At 33.0% G+C, this 25,053-nt stretch overlaps 2 protein-coding genes across 2 annotated transcripts; both read left to right on the top strand.

Moving 5' to 3' along the window:
- Positions 1 to 4,386: 4,386 nt before the first annotated feature.
- Positions 4,387 to 5,334, top strand: LOC308429220 (olfactory receptor 8K3-like; the record flags this gene model as incomplete). Its single annotated transcript, XM_080927955.1, has 1 exon — positions 4,387 to 5,334. The coding sequence occupies one exon, from the start codon at positions 4,387 to 4,389 to the stop codon at positions 5,332 to 5,334; it is 948 nt and encodes a 315-aa protein (XP_080784081.1).
- Positions 5,335 to 16,058: 10,724 nt separating this feature from the next.
- LOC308429006 (olfactory receptor 8K3-like) lies at positions 16,059 to 17,000 on the top strand (the record flags this gene model as incomplete). The annotated part of the gene is made up of 1 exon (XM_080927654.1): positions 16,059 to 17,000. One exon carries the CDS (start codon positions 16,059 to 16,061, stop codon positions 16,998 to 17,000), a length of 942 nt encoding a protein of 313 aa, XP_080783780.1.
- Positions 17,001 to 25,053: the final 8,053 nt, after the last annotated feature.

Here is a 25,053-nt window from a genome sequence, read left to right as displayed (position 1 = left end):
GCATCCGATGCCTGTTGTGTGTAAATAAATGTCACAGTTCATCTGCTCAAAATTACTATTAGATGTACGATGGAATATACATGTAATTAGCACTAAAATACAAATTGTTGTATAAATACATTTTAAGATTATCCTTGGTTAATCGAGGTATGAAGCAAAGTGAAGGAAAAGTTTATCTACAAGATGAAGCAAGCAGTGCCTTTTAGCCTAGAATACTAAATTCATGTGGAATTTCAGCTGATGACAGCTTCAGCCTGTTCATGGAGCCTTTAGTTTAGAAATGCCTGGATCTACGGAAGTAATAACACACTAAAATGATCCATGGCCGTCTGAGCTGCGTTACAGAATTGCAATGGATATGATTAATACAAATTATATCAGTTACTTGTTTCAGTGCTTGTGGATGACTGGTTGGTTTACGCGTTGCTTTGGTATGTCCAAGAAATGATCTGCATTATCTTTTCATTTCAATTAAAGAACAAGTCACAGGAAACATGCTTTGATATGTTGACAGCAGAAGTTGCGCTGTGAAAGGCAGGCTCTGCGGCTTCCTAAGCAAGTGCTGGAATGAAACTGTAAGAAGAATTTTGCTTTATTTGATTTAATTTTTAACTTTTGCACTGAGCATGCATAGGGAGAAGATGAAATTATGTTATGGAAAGAGTTTGCTCTGTTTTACTGTCTCCTCATTTCATTTGGTTTTATGTGTAAGAAATATTAAGAGGAAGGGGCTTTTAAGAACTCTCTTAGGTTCCTTTACTTAATATTGTCCTAGAAATGAGTAGAGTTTTGTCCTCGGTATTATTATCCAGCAGTGATTATCAGACAGCACGGGAATTACTGCACAGACTGCAAAACCTTCTATTAGATGCTACGAAATTCACTATGCAAAGAGTTCACATGTTTATTGTAGCTTTCTGTCCACAATAAATCCATACATTTAAAAAAAATCAAGAAACTATACTTTTACCTTTGTGAACCTCACCTCAATATATTTTTAATATGTATTATAAGTATGAAGGTTGAATTATAAAATAAATAATTAAATCACAGCTGAATACAAATTGATCTTGAAAGTTTTAACCACCAGGCATCACCTCATTATACTTTTTAAATTTTTGCCTGTAATTAATCACTTATTGGTGTCTCCTCAGGGAGAGTGTCCATGTTTAAAATGTATACATAAATAGAACTCAGACACCCTTGTTAAGAAACAGGTAGGAAATAAAGAGAGCATTGTCACAACAAGTAACAAAGCTATACACAGAGCCCAGTTATTTACTTCTATGTATGTTGGGGGCAAGTTTTGTTAGTGTCTTAGCATCTGGAGGTAATCATTTCTGATTTGTTTTCTAGTCTCTTTAATAGTCTGTAATGTCTGAGTAGGAGTAGAAGCTCTTTATTTTTTCTATTTCATGTCCTTATAAGAACATTCTCACTGAGATTTTGAGGGAAAATGCTATTGATTACTACTGAAGCACACTAAAAACATTCTATCATACCTTATTATAAAACATCCTTTCTCTCCACCACCTTTCCTCACCCCACTTTCTCTCTTTCACACACACACACACACACACACACACATGTACACATACACACACACTCACATAATTTCATAGCTAGTGAAAGGCTGAGATGAGATGTAATAGGAAATAAACATGTTTGTTTAAAAACGAGAATTAAAAAAATAATTGGTAAGTGTGCATTATGCTGTCTTTACCATCCTTGGTCTTATTTGGACCTAAATTTATTAAGGATCCACTACAAAAATTTTACTAAACCGAGAGTCGTGGAGCTTCTAGGACAAAGGAAGTAAGTATCCAGGTATGGACAGCAAAGATGGAGAAAAGTTAAGACAATATATGATGACATGTATGTATGCCTGTATGTCACGTATGACATGTATTTACAAAATGTCATATGAAAATATTTTATACTAACTTAACCTAATATAAAATATCTAGAACTAAAGTAATCTGTACAGTAAATTAACAAGTAATCTGTACAGTAAAATCTTATACATGTGTTTGCCTTTTGATCATTTTATATTTTACCATTTACATATTTTATGTGTGTGTGCACATATACAGAGATCAGAGAAAAAGTGCATGAGTGCCTCCTCACCTTACACTAGCCTGTCCTCTTCCTCACACTCAACTCCACATACCAAGCAGTTTACTTGTAAAGAGATCTCCCTGAGCCACTTCTTTAATTAAGCAACTGGAATTGCATTCCACAGTGGTTGTGAAACCATTAATGATCATCAAGAGATACCTAATTATATCTTATGATAAGGGAGAGTTCCTTAATGTTGTACTATGTAACATTAATAATTATGAGAGTGTAGTTTGAAAAAGTAACATGCCAGTATTCAGTGAGCATATTAATCTTTAAACAAAATAATCTTTCCATGAATTCTAAAACTATTCAGAGTAAAACATTTGTGTCTCTCCTTATCTGTGAGAAAATCGACAGTCAGTATATTTTTCAATTTTTACTGATTTACCATGGCAAAGCAAACCACTACAGAAGGGATCAAGATTAGGTTGTTACAGTAAAACAATAACCGACCTTTCTACATATTCAGTAACTGAAGATATATTGATAAATAGAATATCACATGTTATAAAAACTTTTTAATATAAATTACATATGCTAATCTATACCCAGAACCTCCAAAACTTGGAGGGTCCACTGCCATATTCTGAGACGACAGTTTCTACCATGATTATCAATGTAAATCTATTTATTTCTGATTTTATTAAAATATTTATATATTTATTGTATATATATATATTTATTTTACAAAAGAACTAATATCCCCCCTTTAATTTTCTCTCTGTTGCACTGTAAGTATTCAGACACTCCTTCTTGTAGTATATAAACTTATTGCACTACATTTTGTGGCATATTTGGAGGTTGTTTCTATGAGGTAGCCACAACAAATATATTCTGTCTCAACTTATATCCATGCAAATTTCATGGTGCTACATTTTTGTTTCGTTTTGTGTTATATACAAGAGAGTTAAAGTTTAATAAAGTGTCAGAAATTAAACGTCTTTTAAAATATTTGCCAAATATACTTAAATGCTTTTATTAATAATTATATTATTTGTAATATAGTACCTCTTGTTTTAAAAGGAGCTTTTCTAATAAACCCTCTTAATTTGTTTTCTCAATTTCTTCATATTTTTCTTGATTCTAAGGTTTAGCATGCATCTGACTTGAGAAAATAAAATAAATTATGCAATAATAAAATGTACTTTCTTAGGATAAAATAACATATAAAAGAGACTTAGTTAAAAATTTATAAAAGTAGTAATATGTCAACTGTAATTCTAAATTAGAGCAAATTGAATGTTTCCCATCGCCCGAGAGACCTCCAGGCTGTGATGACCTGCATTTACACAGTTCTCTATATCTAGCTCCTCATTTGCTCATCCTTACAGATCTAACACAGAAGCTTCATTCTATCTTGTAGGATGTACACACCCAAATATAAAAGAAACGGTTTTTCAGGTAAGTTATTATAATGAGTGACCGTTTGAAACCAATGTGCATATCATCTTTGTGAACTATGTTAAGGGAGCAAAGACTCTCTGGATCACTTACTTCTACTTCAGAATTCAAAAGATTATTCTGAGACTTTTTTGGTATTACACATTCTAAAAAAAATTCTATATATCTCATCTTATTTTCCCAGAAAAAAAGTTGGATGTCATAGGTTATTAATGTAAAAAGATGGCATAGATATACTTACAAGCACATTGGTTAATGCAAATGGAGACACCTATGAATAAAATTGCATCTGAATAATATGAATTGTTGTAACTGTGGATATTCCAACCTGTGTGTCTATAGAGTTTCTATGAAAATGAGTCTTGTGTGTAGTTTTGTAATATCTCAGTAGGTGTGTGTATTTTCATTGGCATATACCTTGTATGATATAACCACTATATAATTGTTAAATGTAATGATTTATTTTGATCATTTAAAAAATAAAACCAAAGTGAAAATAAATGTTATCCATATGCATATAAATGAATCTATCTACAGTTTAAAGATTTTATGTATGAATAGATGTGATCTTTTTATATATAATACATAATAAAACATATTATAAAATATTACACACACACACACACACACACACACACACACACACACACACGGCTGTAGAGCAACGTTACTAGATACTGAAAGTAACAGAATTTGAGTCTGGATTTTGTCCATGATATACATTTTATATGGAAAGATGTTTTGCTTTTTATCTTAACTATTATTACACCATTAGATTAAAGGTACAGTTTATACTCATTTGAGAGAAACCATGCATTGTTAATGATAATATTAAAATCTCTTTCCGGACAGGATTTTTAATAAATGCAGATGGGGAGTCAAAACTTCACATTAGTGACTGAATTCATCCTGAGTGGTATCACTGACCGTCCTGAGCTGCAGGTCCCATTGTTTGGACTTTTTCTCATTGTCTATCTGATCTCACTGGTGGGCAACTTGGGCATGATCATTCTCACCATAGTGGACTCCAGGCTTCAAACACCAATGTACTTCTTTCTCAGACACCTCGCTATCACAGATCTTGGTTATTCCACTGCTATCGGACCTAAAATGTTAGCAAATTTTGTTGTCAGTAAAAATACAATATCCTTTCATCTTTGTGCTACACAATTAGCCTTCTTCCTTCTATTCATTGCTTGTGAACTGTTTATTCTCTCTGTGATGTCTTATGACCGCTATGTAGCCATCTGTAACCCTCTGCTTTACAATGTTATCATGTCACAAATTACATGTTGGGTCCTGGTGGCCATCCCATACCTTTACAGTGTATTTATTTCTCTCATAGTCACCATAAATATATTCACGTCATCCTTCTGCGGCTACAATGTCATCCCTCATTTCTATTGTGATGGTCTTCCCTTGATATCTCTGCTCTGCACAAATACAGATAAAATCGGACTGATAATTTTAATTTTATCTGCTATTAACTTGATTTCCTCTCTTCTGGTCATCCTTGGCTCCTACCTGCTTATCTTCAGATCAATTCTCAGAATGAACTCTGCTGAAGGCAGGCAGAAGGCTTTCTCCACCTGTGGGTCTCACCTGACAGTGGTTACTGTGTTCTATGGGACTCTGATTTTTATGTATGTACAACCTAAGACCGGTCACTCCTTTGACACTGACAAAGTGGCTTCCATCTTTTATACCCTAATCATCCCCATGTTAAATCCCTTGATCTACAGCTTAAGAAACAAAGATGTAAAACATGCTATTAGAAAAACAGGGAAAATGATACACAAGAATTTCCCATAGAAGTAAGAAGATAGTAAACGTGACATTATTTCACAACAAATAAACTTAAATGCTCTATAAGTTTCACTGAAGAAAATAGGAAAGAACTCCACTACTCTGAAGAGAAGACAGAGTGTAAAGAAAAGATTTGAATAAATGAGGTAACACAGAAAATTCTTTAAAGTGGGTAGAGGGAAGAGGATACAATGTGTTTGTTGTATGTGAATGAAAAGAAGGACAAGCTTCTTGAATAATTTTTGGTTTTGTGATGATGAGGAAGTTTTACAATTAATTTAGTTTTGTGAACAAAACTTTACAATAAATTTCCTGGTGTTTATATGGATCTGCGTTTTTATGTGTATGAAAATGTATTGTAGTTATAGTAGTATTTATATATGTTGGTATTCATGCAAATTTCCATTAACTTTACTAAAGATTTTAATCACAATAAACATAAAGTTTATCAGTTTGATAATAAGGTTCCAGTGATATCAGAGCATACAAATTCTTCCATTCTGTAGGAATATTATTTCCTGATTCTACTTCAATTCCTCCTCATATCACTTCATATATGATCACAATAGCAGTAACTACAGCCATATATTCAGTGAGTAAATATTTCATAATTATAGTGAATCATCTGATATTGCATAGTTCTGTAATTGTGTAAATGCATACACATGCACACACATATGGGAATGTGTGTGAGCGATGTGTGTGTGTGTGTGTGTGTGTGTGTGTGTGTGTGTGTGTGTGTATTAAATGCCTTGAGTTTTTCATGGTAGCTTGTAATAATTTACTCTTTTCTCTTGTCTTGTTCTTGAAACAATCTTAATTCTTTTATTCTATTAACTATCATCAAAGATTTTATGTTTCCTTTCTATACATAAAGTATACTTCCCATAAGTCATAGACATAGTTAGATTATTTAATAAAGTGCACCACTATAATTAATTGGAATACAGAGGCAGAAGAATCAGGATTCCTAGGATAGCCTGGGCTAATTAATTAATCTGAGCTAAATGTGGGGTGAAAAGGATAATTTGAAAAATAAAATAGCTGAGATATATTAGTAAAGAAATGATTAAATAAGAAAACTGTCAATGCTTGAAAATTCTTTTGTGAGTTTAATACCAAGGTGAATATTATAAAATATTTGATGAAACAAATCGAACATAACTTTAAAATGTATGTGGTAATGAAAATCATGATAAAGTAATAAATTGATAATAAAGACTATGAAACTTTTATATTTAAATTCGATATGAATTCTTACAGGAGAGATTGAACCAGGGACTTGGCCATTGGTCAATGAACAACATGTCTTTAAACATAAAACAAATATCTGAAAGGAGAGTCAAAGAAAGAGCATGTAATTAGCTATTAAAATAAAAAATAATATAACATTTATTCTTTAATGTTTTAAAGAATAAAAGGCTCAAACACATGTACAAAGCAATCCAACATGACTAGTAATCTTGGTCATAGGATCTAAAGTGCTTTAAATACTGTAGAAAATAATTTTTCTCTCAGGAAGCAGCAAAGGAAAAAGCTTTATTCTTGAAGTATTGTTGTTTTATTGCTTGTTATTTGTTTGGTTTTTTTTTTTTTTTTTCGAGTTTGTTGTTTTGTTTGGCTTGGTTTGGTTTGGCTTGGTTTGGTTTTACCCATCATACCACATGTTTTTTTTTTTTTTTTTTTTTTTTTTTTTTTTTTTTTTTTTTGCTAACTCCTAACCAGAAGATAAATTAAGGATGATCCCTCTGGGGCAGGTTCTTTAGGTTTTATTGAATTGTTAAATGGATATAAACAAGGTGAATTATGGGAACTAAATGTGTTCGAACTTGCATGCCCTGTTCCTTTAGTTTGCTTGAACAACAGAATATCTGTAGTATTTTTGGAGACTGGAATCAAAAATGTCAATATTAGTTTTTTTTCTATTTTTGTTAAGCAATTTTTCTTAATAAACATGTTTCTTTATTGTGTTGTGAAAATTGCATGAATTTTTCAAATCTGTTTTACTCATAGTAATGCCTTGAGATGAAAAAAAATCAAGATTTTATTTAATGTATCAAATAACTAGCCTCAGAATTTAAAATATTGTGTTAAAAACAGTTTTTAAGGAGCTTTTAAATTTCTGAATTAATAGATGTACTTCAAAATTAAGATACTTGTGAGTGCATAGAAAATGAAGAAATGTTTTTCTATATGTGTTAAGCCTGTTATATCTTAAATATTAGTACAAAGATAATTCAGTAAATGACCTGTAAATTTTGAAAACAGCATGGCATTTGCAGTCCCTTGGGGCACATATCCCTGAAGAATAAGGACTCTTCCACACTCAGCAGTCATAAGCTAAAATCAATAGCTTCTCAGCTAGGTTTGGAACTTCATCATGGCTTTCTCTTCTGTGCTTTCATCTTTTTCTTTCTCGACTTAAAATAGTATCTGTGCATGTAATTATTGTCAATTTCAGTTCATGTGCACAACAGCCCTATTGTATCTCTAAAATACAGTTAGGCTATTATCTGCGTTCATGGTGTTTACATTCTCCCCAAGCCCATATCTCCTCTGGGATGATATATTTCTACAATGTGATGTCAAGAAGGTATCACATTCAAGTTTGAATATCATGATGGTCTTTATTTTCTATACTCCCAGAAGTTGTGGGTCTCTGTTAATGCCACTTATTGTAAAACAACAACAACAACAAAACTTGCTTTTGTGATGAGTGTTGAGAGGCACACTTATCTATGGTATAAATGTTTAGGTTCCCATTAAGACTGTGTCCTTTTATCAAAATCAGTACTGGAGAATTTTCCGGAAGGTCTATAATCTCAGATTCTTAGCTGCCTAAATGGTGCAATGTATGATGATCATCCTGCCACAGGCAGTTTTCTCCTTCTCCCGTGTGGGTTAAAAAGAATAAATTTAGGTCTTTAGGATTGACCACAAGATCTCATTAGATGAACCATCTCTGGAACATTTGCAGATGATTCTCTGAGAGAAATGTAGTTCACATCTCACTCTAGCTTCAACAAGGATCACTGGAGAGTAAGAGCACATTTGATAACTTTTTTATAAAAATGATAAACTTTCTTCATTTTTGTACTAGATCTCACCGAAATGTCTAGGAGAATATAGGAGAAAATTCAAGTTTTTTACTTTCTTGGTGAAAAAAATATATTAAATGTGCCTTTTCATTTTACTGTTTTCACATTTTTACTTTATTTAGAAAAACAAAGATAAATGAACAGATTGTGAGCATTTATGCATAAAAGTAGGCAAATACATTTTTGTCAGTACTTGATTTTTTTTAAAGGTTTTATAGTATGCGTTAAAATCTTACTAATTACAATGAGCATAAAGCACCTGTAAAACAAGATGTAACCTCAAAATAGACAAAGTTTTTTTGGTGTGTAAAGATTAAGCATAATGGTTTTTCTTTTTCTTTCTTTTTTTTTTTTTTTTTTTTTTTTTTAACTTTAACTTCATATAGCCTGTGAGTTGTTTCTGGGGTGTTCAGAGCTTCCTGGGTTTAGTAACCAATTATCAGTGACTGCATATTATGTCTGTTCTTTTGTGACTGGGTTACCTCACTCAGGATGATATTCTCTAGATGCATCCATTTTCTGAAGAATTTCATAAAGTCATAGTTTCTGATAGCTGAGTAGTATTTTATTGTGTAAATGTACCACAATTTTTGTATCAATTCATCTACTGAAGGACATCTGGGTTCTTTCCAGCTTCTGGCTATTATAAATAGAGCTGCTATGAACACTGTGGTGCATGTGTCTTTGTTGTATGTTGGAACTTCTCTGGGGTATATGCCCAGAAGTGGAATAACTGTGTCTTCAGGTAGTACTATGTCCAGTTTTCTGAAGAATCATCAGACTGATTTCCAGAGTGTTTGTACCAGTTTACAACCCCCACCAGCAGTGAAGGAATGTTCCTCTTTTTCTGCATACTCACCAGCATCTGCTGTCATCTGAATTATTGATCTTAGCCATTCTGACTGGTGTGAGGTGGAATCTTAGGGTTGTTTTGATTTGCATTTCCTTGATGGCTAATGATGTCAAGCACTTCCTTAGATGCTTCTCAGACATTCGAATTTCCTCAATTGAGAATTTTTTGTTTAGCTCTGCACCCCATTTTTTAATACAGTTAAATGTGCCTTTTGAAAAATGTTTTATCACTGTAAAATAAATTAAACGAAGAGAGAACTGCTAGTTTCTTCAATTTCTGGGGGTACTTATATATTTTAATGATATAAAATTTTAATATTTATTACAAAAATTTATATTTTTGTGAAAGGATTACAGGATCACAAAGAATATAGACAAATATTTGATAGGGACAATTTGCAAGATTTATTTCATGCAACATATGCTATATAAAAAGAAATCACCTTTAAACAAGATTAAACAGGTTGATTTTATTGTTTGTTATTCAGAGAGTACAATATCTACTTTTCTTTTCTACTGTGTATCTTTTATTTGTTTTTTTTATTTAATATATTGAAACATACATTTTTCAAAATTTAGAGCTGCTGCTTTCTTGTAATTTCCACTATGATCTGTAAGAAGTTCTCAGACAGAAGTGTCCTTTCTGAATACAGAGTTATGTCCCCTGTGTCCATCATCATAATTGGGAGATGATCTCATTTTAACAGGACAGGAAGATTTTTCTGCCACACCCAAGGATCATTGCAAATTTCTTCATACAATATTTTGCTTCTTTACTAGGGTGTGTGTATGTCTCATCCAAACATATAAAATGAGAAAGATTGACACTGATAATTTATGCTTTGACATGTATGCTGTCTTTTAAATGTTTTCTGTGCATTAACAGAAAATTTGGTAGTTCAGAATATAGGTTAGTTTAACAAAGTGTTCATCCCTTAGATTTTCTGATATCTTCATACTCTCCTAAGTCAGTTTATAGCTCTAACATATATCTAAATTTTGTGTAGGTATGTGATCCAATCAGAATATGAATTCTCTACCTGTAAATGATTAAATGCATAAAGGAAACATATCAAAATTTTATTATGTGGAAATGAAACAGAAATACAATCATAAGTCAGAACATTGTTATTATGTGTTATAGAAAAGGAGTTATTGGATGTTCAAACTAATAAAGCATCCACTAATTATTTCTCAGGTCTTAATATTTGAGGAAGTATAATATCTCACAGAATAATTGTTTTCTTGACACCAGATATGAGGATAAAACATACCACCAAGAGTGCAAAATTTGTACTCATTGAAGAACATTATTTGGTATCACAAATCTAGGTTAGAAATATTCTTGTAATCTGTGACTATTTCTGATTGTAGAATCATATACAGATGTGTTGTGTATCTGAATCAAGAATGAAATTTTTGTGTTGATAATTGAAAAGAATAGGTTTATGTTATTTATAACAATTTCTCTAAATTACTAGTTAAACTTTGTTGATAATATGATGTTTTATTTAACAACAACAAAAAAATTGTCTGATAAGCAAGGATGGAAATGCACAACCGACAGAGGTGATACAATTCATCATGTTGGACACACAAATATCTTTATACTGTAGGCATCATTGTTCATATTGTCCTTATCATCTATCTTGTTTCCGTAATAAACAACTGGAGCATGATCCTTGTTACCATAGTGGACTCCACTAGCATGTACTTTTATCTCAGACCTATAACCACTAGAGTTCTTGTTTATTCAATAGCTATTAGAACAAAATTCTTAAGACATTTTATTGTTGATTTAAAAAACAGTATATTTTAGCATGTGTGATACTTGTTTAGCCTTCTATCTCATTGCTTGTGAGATTTTAATCCTGTTTTCTAAGTGCTATGACAACAGTATGACCACTGTAAGCCTCTCCTTTCATGATCCTCTCAGGTCAACGATATTATTTTGGTTACTGCTTGCAATATTTATCTTCACTGCTCAATTGTGACTGTTCTTTTCACAGTGAATATTTTCACTTTGTCTTTCCATGTGAACAATGTAATCAGTCATTTCTACTCCTTTGTTATCATTGATTTGCCCAAATATACACAAAACTAAAGTGATAATATTGATAATATTGATCTTTTCAGATTTTAACTTGATTTCCTCTCTACTAGTTTCATGAAGCTCATATATAAGAAACTTACCATATTTTCTGGGTATAGTTGAGAATTATTTCATACAGCATTTGTCTATGTTTCTCCCTGGTAACACACCTCACATTTTTAAAGTTAAATTGATCTCTATTTTTATATGAAATACATTATTTGCTCATTCCTTCATGATTGAATATTATATTTGTTTTACATCCTGAAAATCACACATATTTTTACAATTAGAATAAGAGGATCAATTTACTGTTGAGAACTTAGCCACAATACTGTTGATGAATGCTGTAAGTATGAATGGTGTTCTATTGAACAAGTAAGTTAATCACAGATAAATACAAATTGACCCTGAGAGTTTATAACCTCCAGGCATTATCTCATTAGTCTTTCGAAAGTTTGCTGGTAATTAATAGTTTGATGTCCCCTCAGGGAGGGGCTCTATGGTTTCAAAATACACAAAAGAAGATCTCAAGCACCAACCAAGAGCCTCGGTGGAAAATGAAGGCAGAAGTTTCCCAACAAGGAAGAGAGTGTCATAGTGAGGCCTAGAGTTTAAGCCTAAGGTGATGTGTGCCCTTTTCTTTAACCTAAGTTTCAGCATTTGGAGTTTTTCCTTTGTGTATGTATGTCTATTCTTTCTAGTATTTCAAGGCAATTGAACAGAAATAATACCTCATCATTTTCTTTTTCATATTAGGTTTTGATATGATATCATATCATATTTTCACTCAGGTTGAGAAGATATTGCTACTATCTTAAAGCATACACAAATAATTTTTATGATAATTTGTTCATATAAAACTTCTCTCTCTTTCATGCACGCGATCATGCACACACACATGCGCACACAAACACACACACACACACACACACACACATACACACACACATTTTATTATTAATGAATGACCTAGATGAGAATCCTAGATAATAAATAAAAACAATAATAATAAATAAAAAATTTACTTCCTTTTATTCAAAGGAAGGAGTTTGGAGAACACAAGTATTAAGTCAATAATTATGTGTTCTTACCATACTCAACTACATTTGTCCCTAGATTGACTTAGAATCCCTTACAAAAAGAGGGAAATTAGAAAATGTATAATATATATTAGAAAATGTGAAATGTGTAAATATATATATTTGTGTGTGTGTGTGCGTGAGAGAGAGAGAGAGAGAGAGAGAGAGAGAGAGAGAGAGAGAGAGAGAGAGAGAGAGTGAGAGAGGGAGGGAGGAGAGTGAGAGAGAGAGAGAGAGGAAGGAGAGTGAGAGAGAGAGAGAGAGAGAGAGAGAGAGAGAGAGGGAGAGAGAGAGAGAGAGAGAGAGAGAGAGAGAGAGAAGAGAGAGAAGAGAGAGAAATGAGAGAAATAACGTTAAAAAGATTTTAAAATATTTTGTTAAATTAACTTAAATAATTGGAACTTTAACAGAGTATTTTAAAGCAAAGTTGGAGATCTGATGGCTTTTCCATCTTTTAAACTGTTTTCAATGTATCAATTAGTAATTAATTGTAACAAACATGTAGATATCAGTGGAAAGGCAAATGATTCAGTTGTACCCTTCCATCACTATCTTCCTGCTCAAATCCGGGTTCCTCCAACTGAGTGTTTTTACCTGTGGAGAGAACTCTGTGAGCCATTTCTAAGGCTTTATGAGGGAAAGGGGATTGGCATTTCAAAATGGGTCTAAGTATAATAACTTAAGAGACAAAAGATACCTGTAATACATTTATGACAATGAGAACGCTTCTTGTATTTTACTAAATGTAATTACTTTTTTATGTTATGGTTTTAAAAAAAAGTAAGCAGTGAACAAATGAATCTATATGAAAGAATGCTTTTATTTACTTTGAGTTTTAAATCTTTTCACACACAATTTTTGTTCTGTCTATAATTATAAGAAATTGGCAATTAAGTGTACTTATATTTTTACGTTTATATCATTGCAAATTAAACCAATGTACAAGTGACCGAGATTATTTGATTTTCAGTTATGTAAGAATTTATAATTTTCATGGTTAATACATGAAGTGTATGTATGGAGAATGGGATGCTATCAGGTAACCACATTATAAAACAACCTGTTAAGTAAGCAAAGCTCCAATTAAATACCATTTCCTGTACAGAGAAGAGTGTCTGCTGGGGGATTTCTCTCCCGTTTACTCAAAGCCTGCACTTTCTTCCAGGATTACAGTTCTAAATCATTTTATTTCTGAATTTACTCAGAAAACATCAACACATACACATTTTTACAAAAGGAAAAATCCTCCCGCTCCTGTGACTTTCTCTCTGGTGCACGGGAAATATCCAGACAAGGCACATTACAGTGTTTCCTATGTCATGTGTTGGAAATGTTCCTGTGAACTAACAAGAAAATAGTTTTCTGACTCTCACTTGCATCCATGCAAATGCCTTCTGAGCGCACATTGGTTTTGTTTTGTGTTAGCTATTCCACAGTTAAATCTTTAACTAGTATCAAGCACTAAACATCTATCATGTCAATGGTCAGCCATGCTTGAAAATGATATGACTAAAAAAGTTACTATTGTAATATGCTACCTCATTAATCAATGTGGAAATATTGAGAAAGTTATTTCATAAGTTAATTTTTATAAACTCTCCTACTCTTTTGGGTTTCTTCATGTTTTTCTTTTCTTTATATTGGTAAAAATTTATTTCCTTTGTTTGATGTTCATGGTACTTTTTCATACTCATTTATAAATTTTATTATATATATCAAAGTGTTCTTCTCAACAAATATTAACTCAATTGAACTTTATAGTCACCATACAGGGTAGATATTATTATCAGTATCATCTTTTTTCTTTTATCTTTTTATTATTATCATCATTATTTTATATTCTAGATTTTATTCCCCTTTCAGTTCACCCTCCCACTGCTTTACTTCTCATCCTCTCCCAGCCTCTTCCCTCACTACCACTGTTATCCCAGGAGTATGTTCCCACTCCATCAAACTTCTGAACTCCCTGTGTCCTCCGGTCTCTTAAGGGTATGGTGTATTTTCTTTGACTGAGGCCAAACCAGGCAGTCCTCTGCTGTATATGTGTTGGGGGCCTCATATGTTTGCTGCCTGGTTGGTGATGAAACCACAGGGGTCAGCAGGTGTCTTTTGATTGCTTGGGTGCAAATTTCTGCATCTGACTCTTTAAGCTGCTTGTTGAGTTAATTTGTGCCTGACATAATATACACAAGAAGTATTATAATAAGAATGTTATTTCAAGATTATGTTTATATGAAGGAGTCTAATTTTTAAAGCTTTTGTGTAATTTCCTTAATTTTATGTGTTCTCTTGTTCCCTTTATTTGAAAAAACATTATTTTGTAACATACTATATCTTTATTAATGTTATTAACATAGTATAGAATAAAATATTAATGTAAAATGAGAGAAAAATATGGAAAATTCCTCTTGAGATTTTGAGCTTCAGACTGTGATAATTTATAAATACCCTATTTCTGCATTCCATTCCCTTCCTTTTCCATATATTTTCAGATCTTTCCAAGAACCTAAGACTGAATCATTTCTGATCCACTGAGAAGTATTTATAAGGAAAAATTTTTCAGGTAAGGTAATGTATTCAGTTACTGTTTTAAATCCCCAGGTTTATCATTTTTGTGACTATGTCCAGAAAGCACAGGCTTGTTGGATTGCTTACTTCTGCTTCAGATTTTCAAAACCCATACAGAAACCTCTTGATTTTAAAAATGCTAAGAAAGTGTTTTATACATCTCACATTTCTTTACCAAAGGTAGTACTAGGTATTCTGAAAGATGATTGTGCAAAAGCTCTGACTGATATGGTGTTTGCTTTCCTCAAAACAATGTATTATGAATGTAAGACAACTTAGATATGTAAGGCTAAACTTACTCATAGGTAAGAACAACAAAGATTGAGATAACAACTCCAAGTATTTCAATTTTACCTGTCAAGATTCTGTAGAACTACACATCAGAGTAGATTATTGTGCAGTTTTATAATTTTTTGTAGGTATATATAATATTATTGGCAAGCACCATACATGTTATCACTAGTATCAAATTATTAAATATCAAAATGTGGTAGTAATCACAACAAAGCAAATATAAAATAAATTTAATCAATGTGTGTATAAATCCAATGACTTACTATTTAAATACTTTATTCATCAGATATACTATGTATTCATATATATTAATCTAGACATATACTTCTGTTTGTACAACAACTTTCTCATGTCTTGAGAGTAGAAAGGTTTGAGGATGGATATGTGCTTGGCTACACATTAAGAGTAGGAGGATGTTTACCAGATTAACAAGTCTTTAATTTTGAAATAAAGTGACTTCCGTTATTATAGTTAGAAAAAGCAAGTATTATTGGTAAAGATTTTTGTTATTCTTGATTAAAATGTTATGGCTTGGGGAAGAATTGCTTGTGCCTTTCCAGCCACATGTTTGCATCTGTGTGATTTATATAAAAGAGTATGTCTATATATTTTAAATATATCGTTTTTCAAAAATAATTGTAAATGTTTCAATCGATTTATTTAAGTTACTTGGAATAATATGATATTTGAAATCTATTTACTGTTCAGTGGTCTTTACTCAAAAAAGGTTTTTACATAACCCTGATGGAAAACCACAACCTCACAGTGGTGACTGAATTCATCTTGATGGGCATCACTGACCGCCCTGAACTGAAGGCTCCATTATTTGGACTGTTTCTCATCATCTACCTGATGTCACTTGTGGGAAACTTGGGCATGATCATCCTGACAATGGTGGAATCCAAGCTGCAAACACCCATGTACTTTTTTCTCAGACACCTTGCTACGGCTGACCTTGGTTATTCAACAGCTGTGGGACCAAAAATGTTAAGTAGTTTTCTCCTAGATCAAAATACAATATCATTCTATTGTTGTGCTGTCCAGTTTGCTTTCTTCAGTATGTTCATTATTAGTGAGTTTTTTATTCTCTCTGCAATGTCTTATGACCGTTATGTTGCCATATGTAAACCGCTTCTCTACAATGTCATTATGTCACAACGAGTGTGTTGGGTCCTGGTGACCATTCCATACCTATACAGTATATTTGTTGCTCTCATAGCCACCATAAATACTTTTTCTTCATCATTCTGTGACCACAATATTATCAGTCATTTCTACTGTGATGGTCCCCCCTTGACATCTCTGCTTTGCTCAAATAAAGAGGAAAATGAATTCTTAAATTTTGTCTTATCAACTATCAACTTGATTTCTTCACCCCTAGTCATCCTTGTCTCCTATGGGCTCATTCTCAGAGCTGTTCTCAGGATGAACTCTGCTGAGGGCAGACGCAAGGCTTTCTCCACCTGTGGGTCCCACCTGACAGTGGTCACTGTCTTCTATGGGACTTTAATATTTATGTATGTGCAGCCTCAGTCTAGTCACTCCTTAAACACTGACAATGCGGCTTCCATTTTTTATACCCTAATCATCCCCATGTTGAATCCCTTGATCTACAGCTTGAGGAACAAGGATGTAAAATATTCCATTAGAAAAGCAAGGAAAACCATACAAAATATTTTTTCCTAGAAACTGCATGCTGTTTAATATTACCTCACTGCAACAAATATATGTAATTGATTTATATGTTTCAGTCAAGATAGCAGCAAAGGAAACAGGTTCTTGAAAGAAGAGGAAGATTATGAGCAATACAGTTGAAGAAATAAAGTAGTATCAAAGAATTATTTTAGTCTATAAACCTAAAGAGGTTAACAAAGGTTTTTCTGTAGATTAATGAAGAGGACAGATACCTGTTTTTATTTTAATTAGCTTTATGTACTGAACTTTCAAATAAATACTCTGCTGCTCATGTACACATGTGTATTTGTTTGCATGAAAATGAATTGTTAATATTTTAGGATTTGCATAGATTTTATATTTATGCATATTTCCATAAAATATAGTTCAAAAATGTTAATTACCATATTAGAAAATTGAAGTTTAACACTTTGATATTAAGACCCTAGCAATATCAGAGAGCACACAAATGCCTTCATTCCACATTTGTTTATTTTTGTTACAATTTTTGAATTTCTATTTTCCCCTTTATTGTTTATTTTATTTATTTACATTTCAGTTGTTATCCCCCTTCCGAGTTTCCTCTTCACAAACCCGCTATTCTATCCCTCTTCCACTACTTCCACGAGGGTGGTCCCTCACCAAACCACCCACTACCACCTTACTCTCCTACCATTTCCCTATGCTGAGCCATTAGCCTTCACAGGACCAAGGGTTTCTCCTCCTATTGATTCCAGACATTGCCATCCTCTGCTCTATCTGTGGCTGGAGCCGTGACTCTCTCTTTGTGTACTCTTTGCTTGGGGATTTAGGCCCTGGGAGCTCTTGGGGATCTGTTGGTCTTCCTGTGGGGTTGCAAACCCTTTCAGCTCCTTCAGTCATGTCCTGATTTCATATTATTTCTCTTTCACATTACTTCCTATGTGATCCAAACAGCAATAATTAATGCCGTACCTTTAGTGATTATAGTTCAAAATTTCACTGTATCATTTAATAAATAATATGTACATCAAAGCATACATGATACATGTACGTGTCTTTTGTGAGTGTGGGTGTGTGATAGGGAGATATATATATATATGAGAGAGAGAGAGAGAGAGAGAGAGAGAGAGAGAGAGAGAGAGAGAGAGAGAGAGTTTATGTTATATGTGTACAATTTTTCTATGGCAGCTTCTCTTTCTTAAATATTGTCTTGTTTACTGAATTAACCTTAATTTTTTGGTTTCCATTTTATGTTTCCGAATGATATAATATTTTATATAATGCTTAGTTTTGATTATTGGGTAAAATTGCCATCTTAAAATTAATTGAGAAGTATAGGCAGAAAAATAATTATTCCAAGTTAGCCTAGGGTGAATAGTTATTCTGAGATCAGTCTATGCTAACTATATAAGATGACTTGAAAAATGAAAAAAAAAAATCTCAGAAACTTTAATCCAATAGCAGCATTAAGTTATGCTCAACAGTCATTTTGTGGGTTTTAAATAGTGCTAAAATATGTTTCTACCAGTGAATAACAGTAGAAGAGGCTTTCTTCCAGTACTATTGTTGTTTTATTTTTTAATTTGTTTATGTTTTTCTCATTTTCAGCACATTATCATTTCACTAATTTCAAAGCAGATGATAAATGCATGGTGTCTCTGGGGCATTCCATGTGGTGTTTATCATCAAAATGCATTTAAGGCATATTCAAACTTGTACTTTATGTCCTTTGAGCCAGTAAATTGCAGACTATCTGAAGAATTTTATTCATGGACGTGGAATTTAAAATTTCAAGTTTAATTGTGCTTTCTTTGGTTAGATATTTAAATTAATAAAATATTGATTCTTTACTGTGTTATGAAAGTCACAAATATTTTCAAATTCTGATTTTCTCATAGCAAGTTCTAGCAATTAAAATCAAGGTTTTATTTAAAATTAAAAAAACCTATAACTTAAGAATTTGTAATGTTGAGATGAAAAGCAGTTTTCCTTAAAGAGTCTGTAAATATGATTATTGAATATATTTGAAAATAAGGGTACTCACGAAATGCATAGAAGATACAGAAATGTTCTTATTTTTGTTGAGTGAAACAAGTTATATTTTTGAAATGAAGATAATACATGAATAAGCCTTTAAAATTTGAAAATAACATGGTACTGACAGTCCCTTGGAGCACATATCCCTGAAGAATTATTACTCTCCCATACGCAGCAGTCATTAATTACCACCCACAGCTTCTCAACTGCGGTTGGGACTTCATCAACACCTCCTCATCTGTGCTTTATCTTTTGTCTTCTTCACCTTTCATAGTATTTGTCTAAGTAATGGAAGTCATTCTGAGTCCATGTACACAACATCCGTGTGTATATCACAGCCACAGTTTTACTCTTGTTATGTATTGCTCCTGAGGCTTACCCTCTGCTCATACTCATAGCTCTTCTTAGATAATACTTTCTTACAAAGTGGTGTGAGGAAGGCGTTACATTCAGAGTTGGGTGTTTAAATGTCTGTTTTTAAAACATCCTGAGTAGTTGTGGGTATATGTTAGTCACAATTTAGGGGTGGGAGGAGAAGCTGATATTTTTTTCCTGTGATGAATATTAAGAGACTCATTTATCTATAGGTATAAGTCTTTGGAGATTCATTAAGACTTTTCCTTCCATCAAAATCATCATAATAAATTATCTTAAGGGTCATAATCCAGTTTTCCTCAACATGGGGGTGTCTTAAACGGTGGAGCTATAACTCAGATTTTGCAGAAGTTAATTTTCTCACTCTGACTATACATGCCCAAAAACAGCATCTTTCAAGCCTTCTGAGACCCACAGAAACCAGGAACATAGGAGGCCTATACTACAGAGACAACACTGCCTGCCTCTAAGGAGACCAGCTCTAACTCATGTTAAAAGGTACTGATGACTCCAGGGAGGCCAGTTAACACAATAGAGAAGCAGATGGCCAGAGGAAAGCACAAGTTCATAAACAATGGAACCCAATGCAATTCAGCAATATCATAAGTTCTCCCACCAGAGCAAGCCCGGGCTACCCTGACACACACGACAAGCAAGATAAAGACCTGAAATCCCATCTCATGAAGGTAATGGAGGCCTTTAAGGAAGCATGAGAGACACACCTCAGTCAATATGTGTATGTTTTTATGATATGTATCACTCCATGTTTAATATCCATTTAAATTGTGTTTATCTGGTGGCACAAGGACATCATTTGCTCATGTATAATGACCTGGAATTTTGGCCTGCTGATACAAGCGTAGAATATGCAGAAGAAATTCTTGGTGAGGTTGTGTATTAAGTAAGGGAGAAAGCTGGAAGATGGGTCAGTGTGTCAAGTACCTTCGGCATAAGCATGCGACTTGTGTCTGGATCACTAGTGTTCAGGAAATATCAAAAAGTGATAGTGAAGGTATGTAATCCAATCTAAGTGGATTTGAGGCAAGTTAACACAATGACATCAATGGCTAGTCTCTACACGTTACACCCTGGTTCTCTACACTAGGGGCTGTGAAAGATCTTGCCTCAAAGAATAACACATGCAGTGGCAGAATGAACTAAACCTAAACTGAAGCCATTTCGAAAAGTCACACTGGAAGTTAAAACTGTGGTTTCCAATAGGTAACAGTGTAACATACATATTTACATCAGGAATGTTTGAAAACATACTCACATTCCACCATGTCCCAGAAATCTCTAAGAGTCTATTTCTTTATTTTTGAACAACTTTATTTAAAAAACAAAGATAATTGAAAAATTTTAAGCATTTTTGCATAAAAGTATACGAATACATTTTTTGTCAGTGCTTGACTTTCTTTTTTCAAAGGTTTGATGGTGTGCAATAATATCTTATTAGTTAAAAATGAACAAAAATAACATGTAAAATAGGATGTAACCCAGAATTAGTAAAAGTTTTCTTGGTGTGTAAGGATTGAGCATAATGTTTTTTGTTTGTTTGTTTGTTTTTTAACTTCAAAAAGTCTGTGAGTTGTTTCTGGGGTGTTCAGAGAATCTGGGTTTAGTATCCCATTATCAGTGACTGCATATTATGTCTATTCTTTTGTGACTGTGTTATCTCACTTAGGATGATATTCTCTAGAAGCAACCATTTTCTTAAAAATTTCGTTAAGTCATTGTTTCTGATAGCTGAGTAGTACTCCACTGTATCATATACCACAATTTTTGTATCCATTCATCTACTGAATGACATCTGGGTACTTTGCAGCCTCTGGCTATTATAAATAGAGCTGCTATGAACATTGTAGTCCATGTGTCTTTGTTGTATATTGGAGTATCTCTGTGATATATACCCGGAAGTGGAATAACTGGGTCTTAAGTTAGTACTATGTCCAATTTTCTGAGGAATCGCCAGACTGATTTCTAGAGCGGTTGTACCAGTTTACAACCCCACCAACAGTGGAGAAGTGTTCCTATTTCTCCACAATCTGGCCAGCATCCGCTGTTATCTGAGTATGGACCTTGTCCAATCTGAATGGTGTGAGGTGAAATCTCAGGGTTGTTTTGAATTATATTTCACTGATGGCTACAAATTTTGAGCACTTTCTTAGATGTTTCTCAGCCATTCGATATTCCTCAATTGAGAAATTTTTGTTTAGCTCTGCATCCCATTTTTTGATATGGTTGTTTGATTTTCTGGTGTCTAGCTTTTTGAGTTCTTTGTATACATTGGATATTAGGCCTCTCTGATGTGGAGTTGGTAAAGATCTTTTCCCACTCTGTTGGCTGCCATTTTGTCTTTTTGACATTGTTCTTAGCCTTACAGAAACTTTGAAATCCCATTAAGTCCCTTTTGTCAGTCTTTGACCTTAAAGCATGAGCCATTGGTGTTCTGTTCAGGAAATTTTCTCCTGTTCCTATATGTTCTAAAGTTTTTCCTAATTTCTCGTCTAATAGTTTCAGTGTACCTGGTTTAAAGTAGAGAGCTTTGATCCACTTACACTTGAGCTTTGCACAAGGAGATAAGGGTCTATTTTCATTCTTCTGCATGCTGAGTGCCAGCTGGACCAACACCATTTGTTGAATAGGCTGTCCTTTTTCCATTGATTGTTTACATCTCATTTGTCAAAAATCAGGTGACCATATATGCGAGGGCTCATTTCTGGATCTTCTATTTTATTCTATTGATCCAAGTGCCTATGTCTGTACCAGTACCATGCGGTTTTTAGCACAATTGCCTTGTAATATAGTTTGAGGTCAGGGATAGTGATTCCAGCAGATGTTTTCTTGTTGTTGAGAATGGATTTAGCTATTCTAAGTCTTTTGTTATTCTAGATGAAATTGCACATTGCTCTTTCCAGCTCAATGAAGAATTGGGTTAGAATTTTGATGGGGATTGCATTAAATCTCTAGATTGTTTTTGGTAAGATGGCCATTTTTAAAATGTTGATCCTTCCTATCCAGGAGCATGGGAGATTTTTTCATTTTCTGAAATCTTCCTCAATTTCCTCTTTTAGAAGTTTGAAGTTCTTGTAATACAGGTTTCACTTGCTTAGTTACAGTCACACCAAGGTATTTCATAGATATGTGACTATTGTGAACAATATCTTTTCCCTAATTGCTTACTCCACATGTTTGTCCTTTGAATATAGGAAGGCAACTGATTTGTTTGAGTTAATTTTATATTCAGCCACTTTGCTGAACTTGTTTATGAGCTGGAGTAATTCTCTTGTGGAATTTGTGGGGTCACTTAATTACACTATCATGTCATCTGCAAATAGTGATGTTTTTACTTCTTCCTTTCCAATTTGTATCCCTTTGATTTCCTTTTGCTGACTAATTGCTCTGACTAGGACTTCCAATACTATGTTGAATAGGTAGTGGGAGAGTAGGCAGCCATGTCAAATCCCTGATTTTAGTGGTATTGCTTCACGTTTCCCACCGTTAAGTTTGATGTTGGCTGTTCGTTTGCTGTATATTGCTTTTATTATGTTTAGGTATCAGCCTTGGATTCCTGTTTCTTCCAAGACTTTTTAAATGAAGGGGTGTTGAATTTTGTCAAATGCTTTCTCAGCATCTAGTGAGATGACCATGTAGTTTTTTTCTTTGAGTTTGTTTATATGGTGAATTACATTGATGGATTTTCGTATATTAAACCATCCTTGCATCCCAGGGTAGAAGCCTCCTTGATCATGGTGAATGATCATTTTGATGTGTTTTTAGATTCGGTTTGCAAGAATTTTGTTGAGTATTTTTTCATCAGTGTTCATAAGTAAGATTGGTCTGAAGTTTTCTTTCTTTGTAGGGTTTTTATGTGGTTTAGAAATGAAGGTTATTGTAGCCTCAAAAAATGAGTCAGGTAGTTTTCCCTCTGATTCTGTCTTCTGGAATAGTTTGGAGAGTATTGGTAGTATGATGTCAATAAATGTCTGATAAAATTCTGCTCTGTACCTATCTGGACCTGGGCTTTTTTTGGTTAGGAGGCTTTTGATGACTGCTTCTATTTTGTTAGGTGTTATGGGTGTATTTAGATGGTTTACCTGGTCCTGGTTTAACTTTAGTATCTTGTATCTGTCTATGAATTCATCCATTTTCTCCAGATTTTCCAGCTTTGTTGAGTATAGGCTTTTGTAGTAAGATCTGATGATTTCTTTAATTTCCACAGTTTCAGTCATTATTTCTCCCCTTTCCTTTCTGATTTTGTTAATTTGGATACTCTCTCTTTGCCCTCTAGTTAGTCTGGTTAAGGGTTTATCAATATTGTTAATTTTCTCAAAGAACCAGCTCTTGATTTTGTTGATTCTTTGGATGGTTCTTTTTGTTTCTATTTGCTCTATTTATGCCCTAAATTTGATTATTCCTTTCTATCTACTCCTCTTGGGCGTATCTGCTTCCTTTTGTTCTAGATCTTTCAATTGTGCTGTCAGGTTGCTAGTGTATGCTCTCTCCAGTTTCTTAATAGTCTATTTCTATTAGCAATTCTGTACTTTGCATTCTCTGTGGTTCTCAAGCTTCAATCCTTCCACTAAACTTTTTCTTTATGTTAATTTTTAAAACTGATAACTAATCAAAACTGTTTAATTATAATGAGCATCTTTAAAAACATTAATATTCCAAATAACAATACGTGAATATATCATAGAGAAATTCATTTAATAACCCATTTTCTTTCACAAATCAAGTATATAACATGTTGGTTTGTATCTCTTATCAGAGCTTTAGATGAATTGTTCCAAAGTAAGTGGTTTTTTACATCTTGTTAAAAATACTAAAAATGAAAATTTTTATATGGGTTATATTTTATGTAATCTAAATTTATACATACTATTATTTATAATGATATCTCAATTACAGTATTTTAAATTTAAAGATTCTCCTTTTTCATGTCTATTTCAACTTTTCCATTATTTTTTGCTTCAGGATCTCTAAAAACAATTAAATATATTTTTATCAAGAGCAAAATAGTCTATGCCAACAGAGGTGTGCTGTAGAATTATTTTGTTATATCTTTATCCAAATTTAGGGTTAAGACAAAGTTTTTCTGCATTTGGTATTAAGATCTGAAAATAATAATGTTTAGAATTTCCAATTAATCTTCCAGTATTAATTCTGGCTGTTGACTCATAAAATTCTAAATATAGTACAGCTTTATATGTCTGTATATTTAGAAAAGTATGATTTTTGTATTTGTAATTTCTCTTTTAAGTTATCATAATTGGAATTTAAAGCTGAAATTGAATAAAATTCTTAGAGACATTTCTCTTATGATATAAACTAATAGTGTTTCCCCATTTGAAAAGAATTAGAACCATAAACTATAAAAATCAATATTTAATTGGGTAATGCAAATTAAATTTAATGTTTTCACATACCACTGTAAAGCCTTTTGACTTTGCTGATTATATTTTAATTAAACAAACAGATTTTCCCCAGCATCCTCAGAGTGAACTAACTCTCTTACTTTTGTTTCTTTTTACTCAGTAAACAGATGCAACTAACCCTCAAGAGACTGAAGGCCTCAGGGATTTAGAGGTGTGGAGGTGTGGGTGGCATTGGGATATCCTCATGTAGATGGGGTAGGTTGGGGAGGGTATGGAATGTGGAAGAATAAGAG

The sequence above is a fragment of the Micromys minutus genome (assembly GCF_963924665.1).
Source record: "Micromys minutus genome assembly, chromosome: 13".
Classification (NCBI taxonomy): domain Eukaryota; kingdom Metazoa; phylum Chordata; class Mammalia; order Rodentia; family Muridae; genus Micromys; species Micromys minutus.
Note: the sequence above shows the minus strand (reverse complement) of the source record. Positions and strands in the feature narration are given on the sequence as shown.